Source organism: Eurosta solidaginis, chromosome 4 (genome assembly GCF_040869045.1).
Source record: "Eurosta solidaginis isolate ZX-2024a chromosome 4, ASM4086904v1, whole genome shotgun sequence".
NCBI lineage: Eukaryota > Metazoa > Arthropoda > Insecta > Diptera > Tephritidae > Eurosta > Eurosta solidaginis.
In genome coordinates this window covers 276,587,921-276,608,635 of record NC_090322.1, presented here as the reverse complement: position 1 = coordinate 276,608,635, position 20,715 = coordinate 276,587,921, and the positions used below count along the sequence as shown (strand labels likewise).

Below are 20,715 nucleotides of genomic sequence, written 5' to 3'. Positions count from 1 at the left end.
GGTGTCATTCAAGCTGGGCCCTGCGCGGCATGAAGGAAGCTCGTAACAATTTGTTGCATTGCAACACATTCTCATAATTCAGGCACGAGTGCACACTGCATGACCAAGAATTTGGTACAAAGTGCACTTTCCGACCAATTGCGCACCAGTGATGACACTCACGTGTTAGACACATCAAACATATGCAAATTTTCATATCAAGTCCTGCTCTCCATCAGCATCTCGTATTCCAATTTTTTGCCAACGTACTTGATTGACGTTTAGCCATTTGATGCGACCATTGAGCAGAATAAAGTGATTCCCCTTCTCATATTTACTAAGTAACGATTTCGGCTTCCCACTATTAAAGGAAAATGCTCCATGTATCGATGACGACTTAAATATTGAAAAACATTTATTTTGGCGCTGGTAAACTGCAAATAACCAAAACTACTTTAACCTTAAGAGATACCTAAGTATGTAACTCTACAAGTAATAGCGGCCGATAAATTTTTAGCCGACTCCAAATCAGTCGCTTATTCAAATTCTTTTTGCGTTTTTTTGTGCGCATATGCTTTCTGTAATCTATTGGAGTTTCAGGCATTTTAAATTTGTTTACTGGGTAATCTGCACGTGCACAACTACATACGAAAATACATGAAACGCCCAAGCATCTGCGTCAACAGGGCGCGCTTTCACCGAGTTGCGGTCGCCATTTATGCGCGAAATATGGCCCTGCTGTCATATGCCACATTCACATACACATAGATACATACTCACTTTTTATATGCATACATATTTGTGCATCTGCTTTTGTTTGTTTTATGTTGCAAATTTTTCTCTTTGCTTTTCACGCTGCTTGCTTCACCCTTGACTGCTGTTGTCGGTTTACTGTGACCACTTTATATGTACTACCAGCTGAATTTGCATGTGTGTGTGTGCACTACTGTAGCCGGTAAATATTTTAAAAACTAAGTTCTTCTCATACTACGCATTTTTTTTGCTTCAAATGATAAAAGGTGCTGCAAATCAAATTTAAAAAATGTCCAACCTTTAAGAACCAATTATTTGTTGTGGTTTAAACCGAAAAATATTCCCCCAAGAGTTATGGAAATTTTGCGGATATGGGCAATCTCATGCCGGATATGAATGCGGTACCCTCTGGTACTGGCGCTTTCTGGTAGTAGCCCGACTACCTCCGGAACGAAATGAGCTTGTGAGTTTCGATCGCCTCTTATGCCGCGTGAGAGTTTCATGTCTGTTGCTTATTGGGTTACGTTTTTGTGTGCTATAGACAGATAAATGTGCGGACTGGCAGTCACTAGAACCGGAAATCATACATACATAAGTAAGAGTGGATTTTACGATCTTTCTGTAGCGGACATACACACTCACATATATATATATATATATATATAATTGAACATAGGCCCTTAGATTAGATATCCATCGTGCCGCATCGCATTTGCCAGTTGTTGCTCCATATTTTTTGTATTTCCTTTGAGCTTATTTTAAATTCGCAGGTGTAAAAAGTGGGAAGCAAGAAAGCTCCATTTATAGATTTAATCTTAATTCCTACTTGGCTTACATTTTTTATGACCTCTTAATTTATATTTTTTTCATTTTTTAATAGTCTGCTCGCATACCGTGCCTAAAGTCCTAGTCCTATTATTATAGGAACATCAATCAGTTTTAGAAAAGGTTTGAAAATACTACGAGTGTATTTTTGCACTGAAATGCATATCAGCGAATATTCTTTCGCCTTACAGATTAGAGATATACGCCGCCGATAAACGCCGCCGCCGCCGCCTATTTTAGTCGTTTTTCGTACGCCGCCGCCGAATGTCAAAAACATCGGCGCGGCGGCGGCGTCCGGCGCGGTACTATATTTTCTACTCATTTAAGACTGTTAAGGCCATTTATTGTTCTTGTCAAAAATTGGTCGGATATGGTCGAAAGTGGTATCAAAGGATGCGCATCACTGCCAGTTATAAGAAACTAATTGCGAAATTTAACTCTTTCTAACTGTTCATAATTTATTAAAAAAAAAAAAAAACAGGCGCTTTCGATGTCAGCTTAACACTAAAAGAAAAGTTTTATAATAAATTTATATTCCCACTTTGCTTATTTTTTCAAAAAATTGATAATGAACAATGAAACTAAATGGCCCAAGGCGAGCATGTTTTCAAAGTGACCTCAAGTTGTTAAAAAAACAAATTACCAAAAAAAGGTGCCGATTATAAAAAAACTTTACATTGCGATTGGCTAAAGGAATAAGCGAAACCAGTTGCAAAATCCTTTAGTAGGTTCTAGGGGCATAAACAATCCTTTGAAATGATTCTTACCTCATACTTAAGTTGATGATATATGTACATATGAGAAGGGTTTGAAAAATCACTTGGGCTTATATTTAAACACCTGTTGTTTATTTTCGAAACTATACAATAGCGTCTGAAATGTTAATTTTGATTTTCGCACTTCATCCTTCAATACCCAAGTCTCCCGGTTTAACATTTCCTAAAGTTGGCGGCCCTTATGCAAAACTAGTCCCTTGGAGTTAATAACATTGTTTATAGCCTACCAACCAAGTTTAAATATAACCTACGCGTTACGGCTCCTTTTACAAATGTGAATACGTAGGCACATATATTTATCAGGTGAGGCTTTGTCCTTCGCAAGAACACTCAAAGTGGTGAGGCAAAACTTTCCCAAGACAGTCGAACTAAAGACCGTGTGTGCTACTACCCTAACATAGTGGACAGTCGAACTAGCCTGAAAACTGAAGCTACGCGGTCATTCATTTAACGAGTACTATTGAAATCAATGTTGTGAACACAGACGTCTGCAAAATTTGATCTACATTTTAAAAATTGGATCCAGGGTCCTTGTAAAATTTTAATTATGTTGATGCGCCGAGGATTATACGATTTTCACCCATGAGTTACGCAATTACATCCACTTAGACTGCTTATGATTTCGAGGGCGGCATCCTTGGCCGAATAGTTACTCCCTAACGTTTCAAGGTGTTTATCTGGTGTAGCTCGGCAGCATAGCGCGACAAAAACATCCGTTAGAAAGTCTTCGGAACTACACCTAGAGCTTCTAGGAAAGTGACGTCGACGAAGGTACATATGTGTTCGAAGTCGCAGTCGCTTCTGTGCTGGCATATGGTGTGAGGGCCAGGAGGCGTGGTAGCGACTGGTGGTCGGGATTGCTACTGTTCGCACATCGGGAATTGTAGCTCCTAATCATCGGGAATTGTAGCTCGGAAAAACTGGATGCGCCCTGTACCACGAGAGGTATGAGTATTAATAGACCATGAATAGCAACTGTAAGTCGCCTTTGTGCGCGGCCGCCAAGGAACCACAAATGATTTAAAGAAATTGTGCTCGCGACGATTATTAGGAGTTAACCCCAGGTGAAACTACGCTTTGCACGAGATATACAGACAAAAGTGTGACCATTTTACGTATCTCTATTTCTTTTCAGCAGACGCAGCAGAACCAACTCCAAAGACCGGGGTTAGGTTCGAAGCCTCCCTGGAGTAAGTGAACGAGGGACAATCACTCCGCAAAGAGCTACTACTGAGAATTTTTGAACGGTCTGCGAGTTTTTGAGGCAAAAACCCCTGATCTTTCCGAAATGCCCAAAACTTTGATTTTCTTAAATACATCCAAATAAAACCTTTCCTAAATACTTTTTTTTTTAAATAGAAAAATCAGGCTTTTTAAAGTAAGAACACCGGCGTATGCCGGCGCGCCGCCCACTCCGCCGCCGCCGGTATATAACAGAGCCTACGGCGCCTCCGCCGATAAAGTGGTCGGCGTAAACTTTTATTGCAGATGCCGTCGAAGTCAACATAAAATATATGGGTCCGGTCGCGAAATTTTGTAGCAAAATTCAAAAAGTAACACAACGCAAATTGGAAGAGAAACTTGACTTTATTATTGTATGAGCTAAATATATCTATATACCTCCATGCTATAAGTCATAAGATTCGTGTTTGAAAATTAATTTTGTAAAATAAAACTTAAATAAAATTTGTTTCTTTGAATTGTTTATTAATTCCAAATATGTTACTCATACGTCATGTAACCCCAAAGTTAAGTCGCAAATTATCAACGGCGCTTACATTATTGGATTGAACGGTTGAATTCGGAACGATAATACAGGAATGAGGACCAATTACTAAGAAATATAATTTGGCATAGTTCACGCTGACATCAACATAAAGCATCGAATTAAAATACTGCGGCGGCGATGTCATAAACCATGTTATACGAATGAAAGATTACTCTCTGTATAGTATTTTATCGGAACACGCCTACACCGCGGGAAGAGACAGGTGGAAAACGATTTAAACTCAATTCCCTTGGTGTGACCAATTCTCGTTAGCAAACTCAACGAAGAAGCGACTTTCACGCGAAATATACATTTTTTCAGTAAGATATATGTATATGAAACAATTTTTACCAAAAATAAAAATAAAATAAAAAAATTTTAAGAAAATCCTTTATATAAATCCTATATAAAAATCAGCGAAAATGCGCACATTACTTGATTGGAAAGTTGGTATGAAAGGAGATATTATTAGTCAATCAATTGCGGCCCACCCTTATATTTTTACTTCTAAGCAATATTTTTCGCTGATTTTTGTCCATTTATAAAAAGGAAGTGCTTAAACATTTTTTATTTTATATTTATTTCCTCCTTTTCAGTTCTAGGTGGAAAAGATTACTGCTTTATGGTTTACAAGGTGAAAAATTTGAAAACTATGTTTCGTACGATTTTTTTTAAATATCTCATCCCGTGCGCCCTCTAGCGAAGCTTTTCTGAATTAAGCTCTAAACTTCTAGCATCTAGCTCATCGAGAAGTTACTTAACACCCGGTTTCAAATTTCCAAATAATTATCTAATTTTTTCGATCCGTGTGCCACCTAATGGAAGTTTTTTTTCTTTTTGTTCCTTTATCACGGTGTCTCAACCTGTCTCTGATGATTCATGTTTGTAGCTCAATGAGAAGTTATTTCAAAATCGATCTCAAAACACCAAATTTCCAAATTCTTATCTAAATATTTCGATCCGTGCGCCACTTAACGGAATTTTTTCTCCTTTTCTTAAATCTTCTCGGCCTCTTATCCTATCTGTGAAGTTTCACAGTTGTAGCTCAATGAGAACTTACATAAAAATCAATCCCAAAATTCCCTCCGTTTCATACGATTCTTTGTCATTGGCTGTCATCGACCTCTGAACTCTAGCTCATCGAGAAGTTACTTAAAAGTCGATTGTATGAAAAGCGGACAAACATTCAACCGACCTAATATAAAGGAAGTAAAAAATGTAATTAAATATTCCTCATTCCAACAAATTCATATAATTATCAAACAACTTAGTATTTTATTACAAAGTGACCACATTTAACGTTTATTAAAAAAAGTTAACTTCAAACATTTCATGAATTAGCAGCAATAAGTGAAATCAATATTTCCAAAGTTTGTTTCTGAATTGAAAAAGAGAAATATATAAATTATTTATTTATTTATATGGGCACTATTTGTACCTTTGTCTGAAGCAGGACACGCCATTAATATCAAAATTTATGTACGTATGTATGTGTTTGTCTACGCGGATGGCCATTTGACTGGGTCAGAGGCCAATTGCTAAAATCGTAGCAATTAAAAAAGTGCGCCCTTAAGTGCTAAATGGCGCTTGTACTCAAATTTCTTTTGCTTTTTTATGACCCAAGTTCACTTAAAAAATTAGTATTCATTTAAGGTATGGAAGCAACAGAGCTATTGCACCATTTTAACCACCTGTGCGATGCCGTCGTCGGCAAAGAGACATAAAACGAAGCATAAATTGGGTTACATCAAAAAAGTTGAAAAAAAATTTTAATATTTTTCACACTAAGCAATTATGTCTATGTCTTGGTTCCTGAGCAGTTGCTGAAGGGTAAGGTGGCGGGAAAAACTAAGTGTCATGACCTTTCACATTGAATTTGTAACTTCACGTGTCCTTTAAATTTTTATTCTTTTCCTTGGTTTGCTATGGTGGCCGCCGTGGTGTGGTGGTAGCGTGCTCCGCCTGCCACAAAAAAGACCGTGGGTTCATTCGTCGTGATTTGACCGGAATAAACATCGACAATTTAGCAAAAACGTTTTCAATTTCAGTGATTTTGCAAATACTTCGTGTGTATTTCTGCCATGAAAAGCTTCTCAGTGAAAATTCATCTGCCTTGCAGATGCCTCTCAGAGACGGCATAAAACATGTGGAACACGCCAATTTGAAAGAAAAATTTAAATGAACATTACGCGAAGTGAAGGAGAAGCTCAGCCTAAAATCTCTTTATAGGTTATAGCGCCTTTCATTTATTTTGTATTTTTTCTTGGTTTGGTATTTACACATAGAAAAAGCAAAGTCACTTTACCGTTGGATTTCTATTTAGGCTCTCTACTGCTTGTGTGCTGTAAAACGGCTTACCATCTTAATTTTACGCATTCGATTGCAAAATTAAGCACTGTACATTTTTTTTTCAAAGCTAAGTAAAGCGAGTCTAGTTGAGCTTAACAACGCCAAATATTATACACCTATCTGAGGGCTTGACTTCGATACATTAAGCAAAAATTCAATAAAAACATCAGGAATATCTAAAAATGTTTTTGAAGTATATTTTGTTTTTGCGTATACATTTTAATAAACTAGAAAGTACAGTAAAAAGAAAATTGGAGCTTAAATTTGCAGTAAAACCTCTTTCTAAAGTGAAAGAGATTGTAGTTAATTTAATTGGGGTATGCATCGGGCTTCCCAAATGACTGACTCTTTTTTGGCATAAAATGTTTGCTGGGTTAAGTAAAATTTGGGCAACTGTATGCACTATTGGGTAAAGATTTATTAAAAATGCTCGATTACAGATTAAAATTAATTCTACCGATAGCGCAATGGATAACTAACCACCAACATTTTACAAATCGGGTATATTTTGGTTTGAATTTGAATGTTTGTTTCCCATATTTTCCGAAAGATTATTTTTACCCCTTATTTGGGTAAATATTTGGGTTTTTTCCCATTTTCACCATATATGTATAACCAGTTTACCGGGTATTTACCATTTGGATATTTAACCATTTCCCATCTGTACCGATAGTCGATACGATGTGGGTATGTGGGTTAAGATGCTACACTTTTACTTCGTCAGTCAACTTTGACTATCCCAAATATATCAGTCATTCGATTTTCTTTTTTTTAGCAGGAAACTCTTCCAGGTTAAATAGCAACTTGTTCATAAGCACTTTATAAGAAAAGTTTCAGCTTTTCGCGCACTCTCATCTAAATTAGTGCCAGAAAGGTTCCAAGATTATTCAAAAATATCCGCAATAATCCCGAAAATGGTTCGAAACTATATGGAATTAATACCGTTGTGATAGTTAAAACTATTTGATAATGTTTCGACATAACCTCTGAAGTAGTTCCAAAATTTTAAATAAAACTAACATACGCCGCAAAATAATCGCAAAAAGTTTTCCGCAATGATCCCAAAGTACCTACAATATAGTCCAAAAATTTTACTGAATATGATTACGGGATTTACCTGAACACTATTCAGATGTTATCCAATGGTAGCACAGGAACTCTTTTATCTGGAAATAACATCAAAACGAGCCCCAAATAATATAGAGATAATTTCAAAATGGTGACAGAAATTATCCCAAATTTGATAGGACGATAGTACAAATTGTTAAGGAAAAAAGTGGTCTATATTTGATCCCGAAATTATCCGAAGATAAAGAATCTGGAAATAGACACGTAATGATTTCGAACACGTTTCCGAATAAAGCCAAAGTAACAAGAAATAGTTCCGTAATGAGCTAAAATAGGAAAAAAGTGACTTCAAAAAGATACCAGAAATAATCCCAGCAGTATCGCAATGCTAGTCGGCTAGTGTAGTCCTTTTTTTTTTAAATATTTCCTAGTAGTAAAAGAAGCTAACTACGAGCTACCTGACTGTTTTTAAATGAATGAACGTGCAGTCTATTTCCTTTGAAAAAAGGTAACTACTTTTGTATGACAATGGCTGCAAAGTAGTCAGAAGAGATTCACCTCCGAAGAGATTTTGGATGAACTTATCATCCAGTTTCAGTCGTGCTCGTTTTTAAATTTTCCCTACAAATTGCCGGGATGGGATTGATTCCGAGCTACATCTGTAAATAAAGCTTTGCCAATTGTTATATGTAACTGTTATATGAAAGGCAGGCGATAAAAATTGTATTTATTTTAAGAGTAAATAAAAGCGAAACTTGTAAACATATCCGTAAAAGTGCTGTAAAAAATGGCAGTGAAAGCTTGACTTACCATTTTTTCCCTAAAACATATAACACAGTTCCAGCATGATCTGTCCATTTTTCAATTAAATTTTATTTTATGTGTTCTTCGTGTGGAAACATACGATAGTTCCATGTTTTATTGTATAAATCGATGTACTGTTTTGTTTTAAGGAAAAAAATGATAAGGCAAGATTTTACTGCCGTTTTATTTTTTACCTCAATTTTATGGATATGCTTATAAGTTTCGCGTTTGTTTACTCTTAAAATAAATACACTGTTTCGCCGGCCTTTTATATAAAAGACATATCCGATGTGCAATGCCAACAGCAGGCGAATTTTTGTTCGATGTATGAATTCAGATCTGGGCGAAGGTGAAACCAAATTTTTTTCAATTTTTTTTCGCAATTTTAAGCCGAAAAAATATCATGGAGAGCCGCGCAGCAAGACAATCATTTTCTTATAAGTATGTAAATGAAAATTTGTTTTCCAATAAACCAAGAGAACTTGGGAAATGTCAAACAAAGTAATTGACAATAAACAAATCTAACATTATCAGTGTCCTGCAACAGATGACGCAACGCTGATTAACTGTAGTTGGTAAAGAGGAATAGAAGTAGTAATTTATCAGTCAAACAAACCACCGCTGTATAGCTGAATGGTTGGCGCAGCGGTCCTAAAGCGTACTGATGATGAAGGCTTAGAACCTTTCGAAGATACTTGCCTTGGATATCATACGTGGTTCCAGGCTCTGGATCAGGGACAGGTATCAGTCTTAGATCGGCCATAGTGACGAATTGTCACACGTGATTAGTTATCACGTCCTGCATGAGGTGCCCCTGCTTCTACTGATAATGGCGGATCTAGAGAGGATAACTCGATAAAACCCGCACCCCTGAGTCATTTTGCAGAGCTCAGGGGAGGGAGAACCCTGTTAAGGTTCAAGATCGGTACCCAACGGTGACGAACTGGATTGTTAGGGATTTTGATTTTGCTCTGTTTTGGACTTGACATCTTTGGGCTGGTAGGTGCGATATTCTGCCACCTTAGTAGGTCGGGGTGAAACCTTACCGAAATGGCTGGTAGCCTAATGCTGCACCTGCCCTGGTCCCGTTAAACCGTGGCGGGCCTCAAGGTACGTTCTGACTCCGTCGCCGTTAAGTTGGTGGTGTAGGTGCAGTTGAAAATTGCCCGCTTTGCGTCCGGTCTGGCTCTGAACTCATTACCCATAAGGTAATGCGTCAACCCTCGCCTGGCTTCCCTGCGTAGCATAGATAACCACGAGACCGTTGAAGGGCGACTACACAATCGGCTACGGATAGCGGCATTGAGGGGGACTTTTTAGAATGGAGAAGACTAACACGAATCCGCCAAGTGTGGGGTGTGGAAGAAGAGCGGGTTTGATGGAAATCCGTCAAATCAATCTTCACCACTCTAAGGCGGCTTCCGCAAATTTGGTGCTCTGCCTTGTCCAGGAGCCGTGGCTGAGTAGTAACGGCAGAAAAATTTCTGGATTAAGGACTGGAAAAGGCAACGCCTTGGTGCATGGGGAGGCAAGTAGACCTAGATCCTGTGTGCTTGTTAAACAAGAGATTAAAGCTTTTATTCTCTCTAATTTCAGCAATGCTGACGTAACCACGGTCTGCCTCGAGCGAGGCAGTAACGGAATGTGGGTGGTCTCAGCGGACCATCTGCGATACTGGGCGGAATCACCGCTGAAGCAAGGCGGAGAGGTGTTGGCGTGATGCTGTTGTTGTTGTAGCGATAAGGTTGCTCCCCGAAAGCTTTAGGGAGTGTTATCGATGTGATGGTCCTTTGCCGGATACAGATCCGGTACGCTGCGGTACCACAGCACCATTAAGGTGCTAGCCCGACCATCTCGGGAACGATTTATGTGGCCCCATTAAACCTTCAGCATTTGGGGAAGTTCGGATACCAATACTAGAGGTGAGTCTTTATTTACCTTTATTGTAGATGAAGGGCTTAATATATGTAATAGGGTGAATGACCCGACTTTTATTACTGCGGTAAGGGAGGAGGTTCTGGACTTCCCCCTGGTTAGTAGAGAACTGGAAGGTCGGATATCTGGCTGGAGGGTTCTCAACGAGCACTCCTACTCTGATCACCGATATACTCAGTTCTCGGTGAACGAAGAACGTTCCGGTAAAATATCTGTTAGGAACCCTAAAAGTACTAAATGGGACTTGTATTGTAGGAAGCTGGGAGAGCTGTTGCCTGCGGCGCCTACCGTTAGTTCGGACCTGTCCGAATCTGAGATGGACGTTCTGGTGGAAAACTTCATCTCGGCTAGCAATAGCGCCTTTCATCTGTCCTGTCCATTGAAAACTTACAGGGGGAATGGCAAGCCACCCTGGTGGTCGGATTTTCTTGACGACCTAAGAGCGTCCAGTCGGCGGCTCTTCTACAGAGCCAGGAGGAGTAAATTGACCTCGGACTGGGAGCTCTATAAGATGAAACTAAATAAAAAAGTAAATGTAAGGCGCGATAACCTCCGAAGAGATCTAAGGCCGAGCTTCTCTTCCAATTTGATTTTCCCTACAAATTGGCCGAACGGGACCTACATGTTTTATGCCGACTCCGAACGGCATCTGCAAGGCAGATGAGTTTTCACTGAGAGCTTTTCATAGCAGAAATAACCCGGAGCGCTTGCCAAACACTGCCGAGGGGCGACCCCGCATAGAAAAGTTTTCTTCTAATTGAAAAACCGTATTTCTAAAATTTTGATGTTGCTTTCCCCGGGGTGTGAACCCAGAGCATACGGTGTGGTAGGCGGAGCACGCTACCATCACACCACGGTGGCCGCCATAAGATGAGTCTGGGGATTTATAAATATGAAATAAGGACAGCCAAGCGAGATTCGTGGCGAAGTTTCTGCAAAAACGTAAAAGGCTGCAATGAATCCGCGAAGCTTAGAAAAATACTCTCTAGGAATCCCGCTCCTCTGGGATATCTGAGAGATGATGGTGGGGACTGGTCGATGAGTAGCGAGGAGTCCCTAAAGCTTTTACTGGACAATGATTTTCCCGATGTCCCAATTGTGCAGGGATCTTCGCCTACATGGTCGGCGGTCGTTGGTCATGCAGAAGTGCCTGCCATTCCAATACGGGAAAGTCAAATAAACTGAGCTATATGGTCGTTCAAGCCCTATAAGTCTCCGGGCCCGGATGGAATCATTCCTGCGCAACTTAAAAGCCTTTGGGGATTTCCTATCGCTGGTTGGCCATCATCTACACTAACTGCCTCAGGCTTAACTATATCCCGAAGTCTTGGCACACGGTTAGGGTTATTTTCATTCCGAAGGCCGGCAGAAGCTCCAATGTATCACCTAAGGATTTCAGGCTAATCAGTCTCTCGTCGTTTCTTCTTAAGACGTTTGAGCGGTTGATTAACCTGTACCTACGGGAAGGATACCTCGGGGGTTACTGTCGGCTTCACAGCATGCGTACTGCAAGGGCAGATCGACGGAAACGGCTCTCCATTCGATTGTAAAGCAAAGAGAGGGGTCCCTAGAACACAAAGAGTATGCTCCTAGTGGGTTTCTAGACATCAAGGGGGCTTTTAAAAATGTCTTACCGGGGGCAATAGAAAGATCTCTGGTGGGTTTAGGATTATAGGCGGCTCTGGTTGAATTTATTAGCAAACTTCTATGTGGAAGAATTGTCGCAGCACAGTGGGGAGGGGCGATAATTAAGAGGAAGGTGTTTAGGGGCACGCCACGGGGGGGTGTCCTATCTCCTCTGCTCTGGGTTGTGGTAGTCAACGAGCTTCTTTTGGAGCTGGAAGCCAATGGTTGTCGGGTGGTTGCCTATGCAGATGACCTCGCTATCCTAGTCAAAGGCAAATTTCTGGGCACCCTACGCAATGTTCTGCAGGGCTACCTGGATACTGTGGCTAGGTGGGTTGAATCATGTGGATTGGCGGTCAACCCGGGAAAAACGGAATTGGTTCTTTTTACAAGGAGATATAAGATGCCCGATTTCAGAACGTCCTCGATTGGAAGTTTACCGTTGGTACTTTCTGAAAGATTAAATATTTGGGGATTGTTTTGGACAAGAAACTGTCCTGGAGACCCACTGTGGAAGATCGGGCCAGGAAGGCCCCCGTTGCCTTGTACTGCTGCAGAGGCGCTATCAGAAAGAGATGGGGACTCTCGCCAGGAGTAGTACACTGGCTTTGTGAGATGGTGGTTAAACCGATTCTGCTATATGGGGTGCTGGTCTGGTGGAAAGCCCTGGAGGCGGCGAGCACCTCCAAAATGTTAATGTTCGTGCAACGGACGCCGCTGATCGGTATCAGTGGCGCTCTCAGAACAACACCTACCTTGGCACTGAACGTCATGCTGAACATATACCCAGTAGATATTGCGGGAAAGGCGGCCGCGGCTAGGTCGTTCGTCAGGTCTTTTGTCAAGAGCTAAATGTAAGCCGCAAGTTTAAGTTGGCTGATCACTGCAATGTATTCCAAGCGGAAGTTGCTGCGATTAGGGATGCGGTGGATGGAATACTATCGAGTGCTACTACGGTTAGGGAATTTAACATCTACTCTGATAGCCAAGCGGCTATCAAGGCCTTGAGCGCAACTACAGTGCGATCGAGGGTGGTCTGGGGGTGCCTGACCTCGCTTGCGATTGCATCGAATTATTTTACAATTAAGATTAAAATTTAAATTTAAATTTTGCATTACTTCTGTTTTGAATAAAAAAGCTATATCGGTAACTGAATATGTAGTATGTAGCTAACACAGTATATGTACATACATATATTCTTGGCAACTTTATTAAAATTTTTGAATATCTTCCTATCCTTCCCAAATTAACTCTTTATTTATTTTATCTTATTTTTCCAGCTTTCTTGTGCTGCAAATTGATCGAGCCAGCGATGAAGAAGAACGTAGCAACCAAATGCGTTTGATTGTGGTCAACTCAAGCAAATATGGAGAATCTGAGACATAAATCAAATTTAGCCGTTTCCAGTTGCTTGCGCCGGAAACATATTTGAATAAAGTTAAGAACATAAAAGCTGTAGCAACAGAACCACACACAGACACACGCCATTACAACATTAGAAATATGTCCAGCCATTCGGGTACAATTGGCCGCAAACGTGGTGGTAGTGCTAGTGAATACTATTTTGGTGGAGGTAGTGACCAAATTCGTCGACAACGCTCAGCCGAATGGCATAGCCATCATGCTTACAGCAGCAGCGAGGATGAGTATCAGAATACGACGCAACCATCAGCCTTCGATACGCAATTGCTGGCACAGCTTTTACTGCAGAGTCAACAATTGGCAAGTAAGTAGATAGGCAAATTCCAGAAGGTAGACGGTTATGGGAGGGGCAGGATAAAGTGTTCAGCATTGGAGTGACAGCTAGAATTGGCAAATATCTTATTCAATTAGTAATGGACAGTCTTAAGCTGAATTTAAGCGGATTAGTGAAACAGACGTTCATTCTTTAGGACACTGCGATGTAACTAAGTGGAATGTATGAGTAGATAAATTTAAGATGAACGAAATAGGAATTTATGAGGCAGAGCTGTAAAAGCAAATTCTAAATGAATTTTCTGTATGGCGCTATAGCAAGAAATTGCATTGCTGTCTAAAGAGTTCTATATTGGGGTTGTGGAAATTTCAATTTCGAACGTCAAGGTCATCAATGCCTCACAATGTGCGGAAAAAAGTGACTTATCAAAATAGAAAATAGTTTTGTAAACATTTTACGGAAGCAAAAGGAGCTGTAAAACACAGTTTGAAAATGTCACTACCATTTTTAAAAGCTTATGGTATATCGATATAGTTTACTAGTTCCGCGTCTTCTCCCGATAGAAAACTTAAGTCGAGCGTGTCTCGTAGGACTACAATACAATTCCTCTTCTGTTTCTGAATTAGTCAATTAACTTTATGTCCCTATCTAGGACTTTTCTCAATCCCGTAGCTTGCCTGCAGGACTCGGGATCTATACAGAGATTTTTCCATGAGACTCTTTCTGGCGTATAAATTACACGTGAACAGATCTTCTAGATATCTGCCTTCTAGAATTTTCAGCTGTTTACTGCATCATGTCAATATTGCTTTACCTCTTAATCTTAATCTATGAAAATATTAGCATATTTGATAAGCCGTTGGTTGCTTCCTCCAACGCCACTATAGTGACAATCCCTCTGTGTTGTCCAAATTTGATTTCCACATACTTCTGGAATTTTTGGTTAATTTCTTTAGAATATAATGGAATTATTATCTGTAACTTTTTATGTCCATCTCTTTTCTCATTACCCCGTATGAGCAGAGCTCCTTCAGAAAATGGAGCATATCGTAGGCTTCATAGAGTGTATGTGTTCACCTTCAAACTTCTATATGCCGTGACCTGTAAGTGACCCTTTTATATTTTTCAACTTACCTTTAAAACGGTTTAAGGTATTCCTGTATCACTTGCCTTACAGTAATTGCCTTTCGAGCTAAGTTGTCTACCTGCTGAATGTCGTCTACTCCACTGTGGCTTGAAACCTAGGCAAGCATACTGATTTTAACTAGATACTAGGTCACTCAGTTTCTCGACACAGTCAAGGACCAGTGATTATTTTATCTTGCTCAAGGGTCTTGCCATGATAACCACCTAATTATTGTTGTAATGACACGCATTTGAGTAGCCAGGTTGTTGATTTATCTCTGCAAATATAATTATGGCGAATACGTCCTTCTGAAATATCCTCGTTATGTCTTTGCACCGTTGGAAACTTTGGACTCTAGAGGTGTCCCATGTAGCCTTATCTCACAACTCTAAACCTCTTCTCGAATCTTATGACCTCTACGTCAATGTCAGCCCTCGAAAACTGAAAGATGGCGTTTTACTTGGAGTTCTGTTCAAAGATGAAAATCTAATCAAACTCTTAAAAGTCATGTCCTCTTGAAGGCGAAACAGCTTAAACTGGTTGACTTGGAATGCTATTCACTCTATAAGTATAGTCCTCGTCCGAGTTAGATTGCGTTGAAAAAATAGAACAAAACAAGGAGAAGGGTGAAACTAACGGAGTAGATAAAAAAATCGGGAAAAAGAAGTAGTGAGAAAGAAAAAGGAATAAAAACGAGTAGACGAGAGAAGAGAAGAAAAAACTACGTACAAGTTAAATATTATACATTTTTTTATAAATAGCTTTACATCCTGCCCTCCATCATTTTACTATAAAAAAACGGTAGATTTATGAAAAGTATTTACTACTTTTTTTAGGCTTGGATCAATATGGCCCCGACTGCGAGCATCCAAATATAAGCACAGCAGTACTTAATAATTATGCGAACACATTACGCAATCACAGTCCCGGAGGAGCGTTTCACATGCAAATGCAACAGCAAAACACGGGTCTCTGTTCACCTATCAAACAGCAAACTGGCATTACTGGCAACACAGAAGGAAGTCATAACTCTGTCACAAATAAATATCAGACGAATCAAGCGTCACTGAGCGCAGCGCTACTAGCTAACCACCTTAGTACGTCACGGAACACGAATCCCTTTCTTAATGCCAAATATGATTCGCAGTCAAACTCTGACTCAATGAGCGATCGAGTATCGTACTCCGGCAGTGCTGCAATGTTGGATCGTTTGCAAGCTGCTGTGGAAGGCGCTACATCTCTTCCCATCAGCGGCAATGGCGCCTCCGCATTAAGCGCACTCAATTCCTCTTTGCATATGCCCACGAGTTCCACCGCAAGTAGTCTTAATCCAAGCGCACGCGAAAGCACAAGTAGTGGCGGCGGTTCGCGTACACCTCGAACGAAAAACGGTCGCGCTTTAAGCCGTGCTGCGGTTACGAATAGCAGTTGCGGCGGTGCTGCAAGTGGTATGACACCATCGAGTAGTGGTGCGTCTTCAAATGGCAATGCTCTTTCTGTGGCAGCAACTGCAGCCACAACAGCTGGTACTATAGCGGCTTCCATTATTGGTCGTAGTGACAGAGAAAAACTTAAATTGCAGCAAATACAGAAGGAGCTACGCGAGTATGCACATTCAACAGCGGAAAGCTCTATAATTATGGACTTGGACGAAATCGCCATTTCCGGTGGTGAATCTGAGCCACCACCAGACCCAGCGCCACCAGAAATTCCACCCCGCACTCAATCCCTTTTAATGTCATTGCGAAAGCACTCGGACTATAAGCTCAAGTACGATGATAAAGGTGACCAAAAGCATGAAGAATTCATACCGACCAACCAAATGCAGCAGCAGCAAACTTTACAAAAAGGTGAGTTTCTTTTGATAGCTTTTAATCGACAGTTAGTAAGCTCTGGCTGCAGGATTTTTAAAGTGAGAACAGTTTCATAGCGCTTTCAAAGCTTTTGTATTGCGCAGGATTCATTAAAAGCTCATTAAACTTGGTAGGTATACAATGGAAAATATTGCCTGAGAAGAGAAATTAAGATAATGGGAAATTGTAAACGAACAGAGAATGTCTAGCCGTTAAGGAGAGTGCTGTGAACAAAGTTTAAAGCTTAAAGTAAATAAAAAATGTAAAGTTTGATGTTCATATTTGCAAAGAGTGACAAAAGCTTTTTGCACAGATTTTAGCACTGCTCACTACGTTAATACGTTTAGTGCCAATTTCAATATATTGGATGATTGTTAAAAGTTAACAATTGTTTTTTCCAAGCACTTCAGTAATTTAACACAAACTCATAATATGTGTAAAGCTTTTCAAACTTTCAGAAAATGTAGCTGCTATATTATTAATTGCATCAAGAACTCGAACTATTAAATTTGGGCTTGTCTTGCATTTCACTTTCAATCGGATTTACTTACATTAATTTAAAAATCCAGTGGAGCAAGTTAAAAAAGCTCACCACATAATTTTATTCAAAAGTGAAATATAGAACTCTTATAAATATTTGTTTTGCATATGTACAAAATTAACAAAATTAAAGCAAAATTTTAAACTATAAACTTATTTTGTAATTTCAGAATTTTTACTAACTGATAATTCACGATCAAGTGAAAATCAATCAAAATCTAGTGACACACAAAGCCAAGCAGGGTAAGTGAAATTGAAGTTAATAATAAATATTCGAATTGAAAATGGAAAATGCGATACATATGTATGTATTAACTGAGTCAAGATAATTATTCATAATTATTTATTATTTATTTTGCATTTGAAAATGAATAATAATGAAAATGAAATGTCATTTTTAACGAAGAGCGTTATTGTACTGCAACAATCTCAAAAGTTATTTGGACATTCTTCTTTATTTGATGCTTTGTTGGTAACTAAAGAGCTTCTTATAAAATGTTTATGTTTGGAACATTATTTTGAATTTTGAACGGCCTATCCACATATGTAATACTCCTATATTGCTAATAGAAAATGCTCGCAATGTGTTTTGAATTCGAAATCAAAGCAAGACAGCCTATACAATTTTTATGATTGTAGCAGCATAAGTATGGCAAGAAAAATTTAAATTTAGGTACATTCGATTATTGAATACAAAAACAAAAAAATTTAAACAGCAATATATCGGAACGCTGATGTTTGGGAATTTACCTAGCCTTTTCTAGCAACATATACGGTTAGTTCAAAATAGAATATTTATTTAAAGAAATTGTTTGATGAGTTCGCAGCCCCCACTAAATGACATTACTCAAATTTGGAGATGTAAGTATTAGAGCTTACGACACCCGAGAAATCGAGAACTCGACTTCTCGCGAGATTCTCGTGCCTCGAAGTACCCGTGAATCTCGCGAGCTTCTCGACATAAACTTAATTGCGGTATGGGCAGTATTTATACACTTGGTTTTTTTTACTTGTGTATATATTATGCTTTCCAATGACACTTAACTCAAAACATATTTATTATACGTATAATTTTGTTCACAGTATTTTATTTTTTCAACGAGACATCGATAATACGGCTTGTCGCGAGATCCTCGAATCTCGAAATACTCGTAATACTCGCGAGCTTTCAATTCAGTTGCGGCATTGGCAATATTCTATACATTTCGGTGTTTTTAGTTGTGGTTTTGTGGGAATTTTCGCTTTTGCTCCAAAAGAAATCGTAAGCTCTATATAAAACAGCCAATGAATTGATTAAATTGAATGTCGAGAAGCTCGTGACTCTTATACTATGTACAAACACACACCAAATTGGCAATTTTTACGATTTGTGCAATTTATTACGCAATATATCAAATAATAAATTGTAATAATATATTGCCAATTTAAAAAAATGCGTTATAAATTGTTTCAAAATGCAAATGCAACCTTGTAAAGTGTGTTTATTGACTAGATTTAAACGTCAGTTACTCATGGCTCAACTATGTGGTTGGCTCATCTCATCAGCCAATTTGGAGTAGGGATTGTCAAAAGAAGATGGCAAACTCAAAATTAAACCAAAACATTGAAAACATTTTCTTACAACACACAAAAATTTCAAAGTTTTAAATTTTTATTCCATTCCATTCGCCTAATTCCAACACGCACATTTTGAAAGTCCGAACAAAGGTACGGTGTTGCTGTAGAGATAAGCCAACCAGCTATACAATTACTATTGTGTAAGCTAAATTGAGTGGTATGAACACCCCTCAATTTAAATCGAAATTGCCTCAATTAATTTTTCTGTTTGAACGTAGTATTACGAGTAATTCGAGATTCGAGAATCTCGCGAACATTACGAGTAATTCGGGTCTCGAGAATCTCGCGAGGAGGCGAGACTCGCGAGAAATCTCTTCTCGAACAAGTTCGAGAAATCGTAAGCTCTAGTATGTATACGTTTCGTCAGTAGTCCATCCAATATCACACTTAGTGGAACGCACTGAACGCCGCAAGCATTAATATCCGCACTGATTGGTATCAGCGCCTCTCTGAAAATAAATCCTGCTAATATTGCATGAAGAGTGGCTGCGCTGCGGTCGTTGAACAGACTTCGTGATGTGTGACAACTACTAATGAAATCTTGCGAACTCACAATTTATATCAGGCCGGAGGCATAACTATGTACACAACAGTTCGGGCTTCAAAACCTTCATTCGTTTGAGAGAGGTAGAAAGCAGGGAATAAAATGTGGCAGCAGGCCAGTTAATGGATTCAAGCTATTATTGAAGTTAGAAGAAAAGTCCGTGGTAGTGAATTTGTGTCAACCCCGCCAGTTAATATATATTGAGCGATTCTGATCTGGACAATAATGAGATCTATGGTCGTATCATATAATCTTACCCCGCTTGCGATAACCTCGAATTATTTTTATATTAAAATCATCTGTGTTCCAGTGCTTTGTAGTACCTATGCCAATTATCACGAGAATTTCTTGGTCCGAATGAATACAATTTAGTCGGACGTAGTTAGCTGCAGAGAATGAGGACTTCTATTGACCACCTGTATTCCGTTCTTGTAGAGAAGGTTACGAGTGTGCTAACTAAAGGAAATAGCATAGCATTCACGATTAAACGAATGAATATTATTCCAAATTAGCGAAATTTATAATAGCTATTTCTTTCGATTCACACTCGTACTTTCATTTGAACGAACTTATATTATTACTCAACTTTATTGCTTTTTATTGTTGATGGTCAGCACTTTCACGGTCTTCTAAATTGCAATTTTCTTAAATAATTCGATTTGGGGAAAAATTACAAAACCTTGACTCAATATTGGAAAATTACAGTCGACTCGCCTAACGCACATCCTACAGTATATCGAGGTGCATTTAAACTTAAGTGGTTATTACATATGTACATACAACAGAGACGAGATCATATTTATATAAATCGGCGGATGTAGTAATGCAGCAGGACACTTCACGTATGTATGTATATACACATATACCAACATACTTAAGGAACATGTTTAAGTACCCACAGAAGAAACTGACAACTTATATAAAGCTTGCGTTTTTAACCCATTTTCCGTAACCTCTTAACTTTATGGATTATAAGTCGAAAAAATACAAAAGAAAAAGTTTTATAATTTTAGTCAGTTACAACTATTTTACAACGTATTTGGCCGACGAATCACATGGGTGACTATTTAGCTATTTAATAAAAACATATTTTTATAAATTTTTTAAACTCATTTCCCGTAATATCCTAACTTAATGAATTTTAAGTAGAAAAATACAAATTAAGGTTTTATAATTTTAGTCATAGACAACTGTAACGGGTTGAACACTTTTATTTTTATTCCGACTGCGTCGGCCAATAATAGGTGTAACAAGTACGGAAGGTTAAGTTCGGGTGTAACCGATATTACATACTCAGTTGAGAGCTATGGTGACAACATAAGGGAAAACAGCCATATAGGAAAATGAACCGAGGGTAACCCTGGAATGTGTTTGTATGACGTGTGTATCAAACGAAAGGTATTAGAAAGTATTTTATTAGGGAGTGGGCCATAGTTCTATAGGGGGGCGCCATTTA

General features: G+C 39.0%; 1 protein-coding gene across 1 annotated transcript in view; it reads left to right on the top strand.

Annotated features, from left to right (window-relative positions):
- The window catches only part of LOC137247489 (serine-rich adhesin for platelets-like), a 215,463-nt gene extending 198,107 nt beyond the window's left edge, over positions 1–17,356 (top strand). The window contains exons 3-5 of the mRNA XM_067778439.1: positions 13,164–13,609; positions 15,542–16,555; positions 17,269–17,356. Coding sequence (XP_067634540.1) covers positions 13,387–13,609; positions 15,542–16,555; positions 17,269–17,345 — 1,314 coding nt within the window. The 5' untranslated portion in view covers positions 13,164–13,386 and the 3' untranslated portion in view covers positions 17,346–17,356. The remainder of the gene's footprint in view (positions 1–13,163; positions 13,610–15,541; positions 16,556–17,268) is intronic.
- Positions 17,357–20,715: the final 3,359 nt, after the last annotated feature.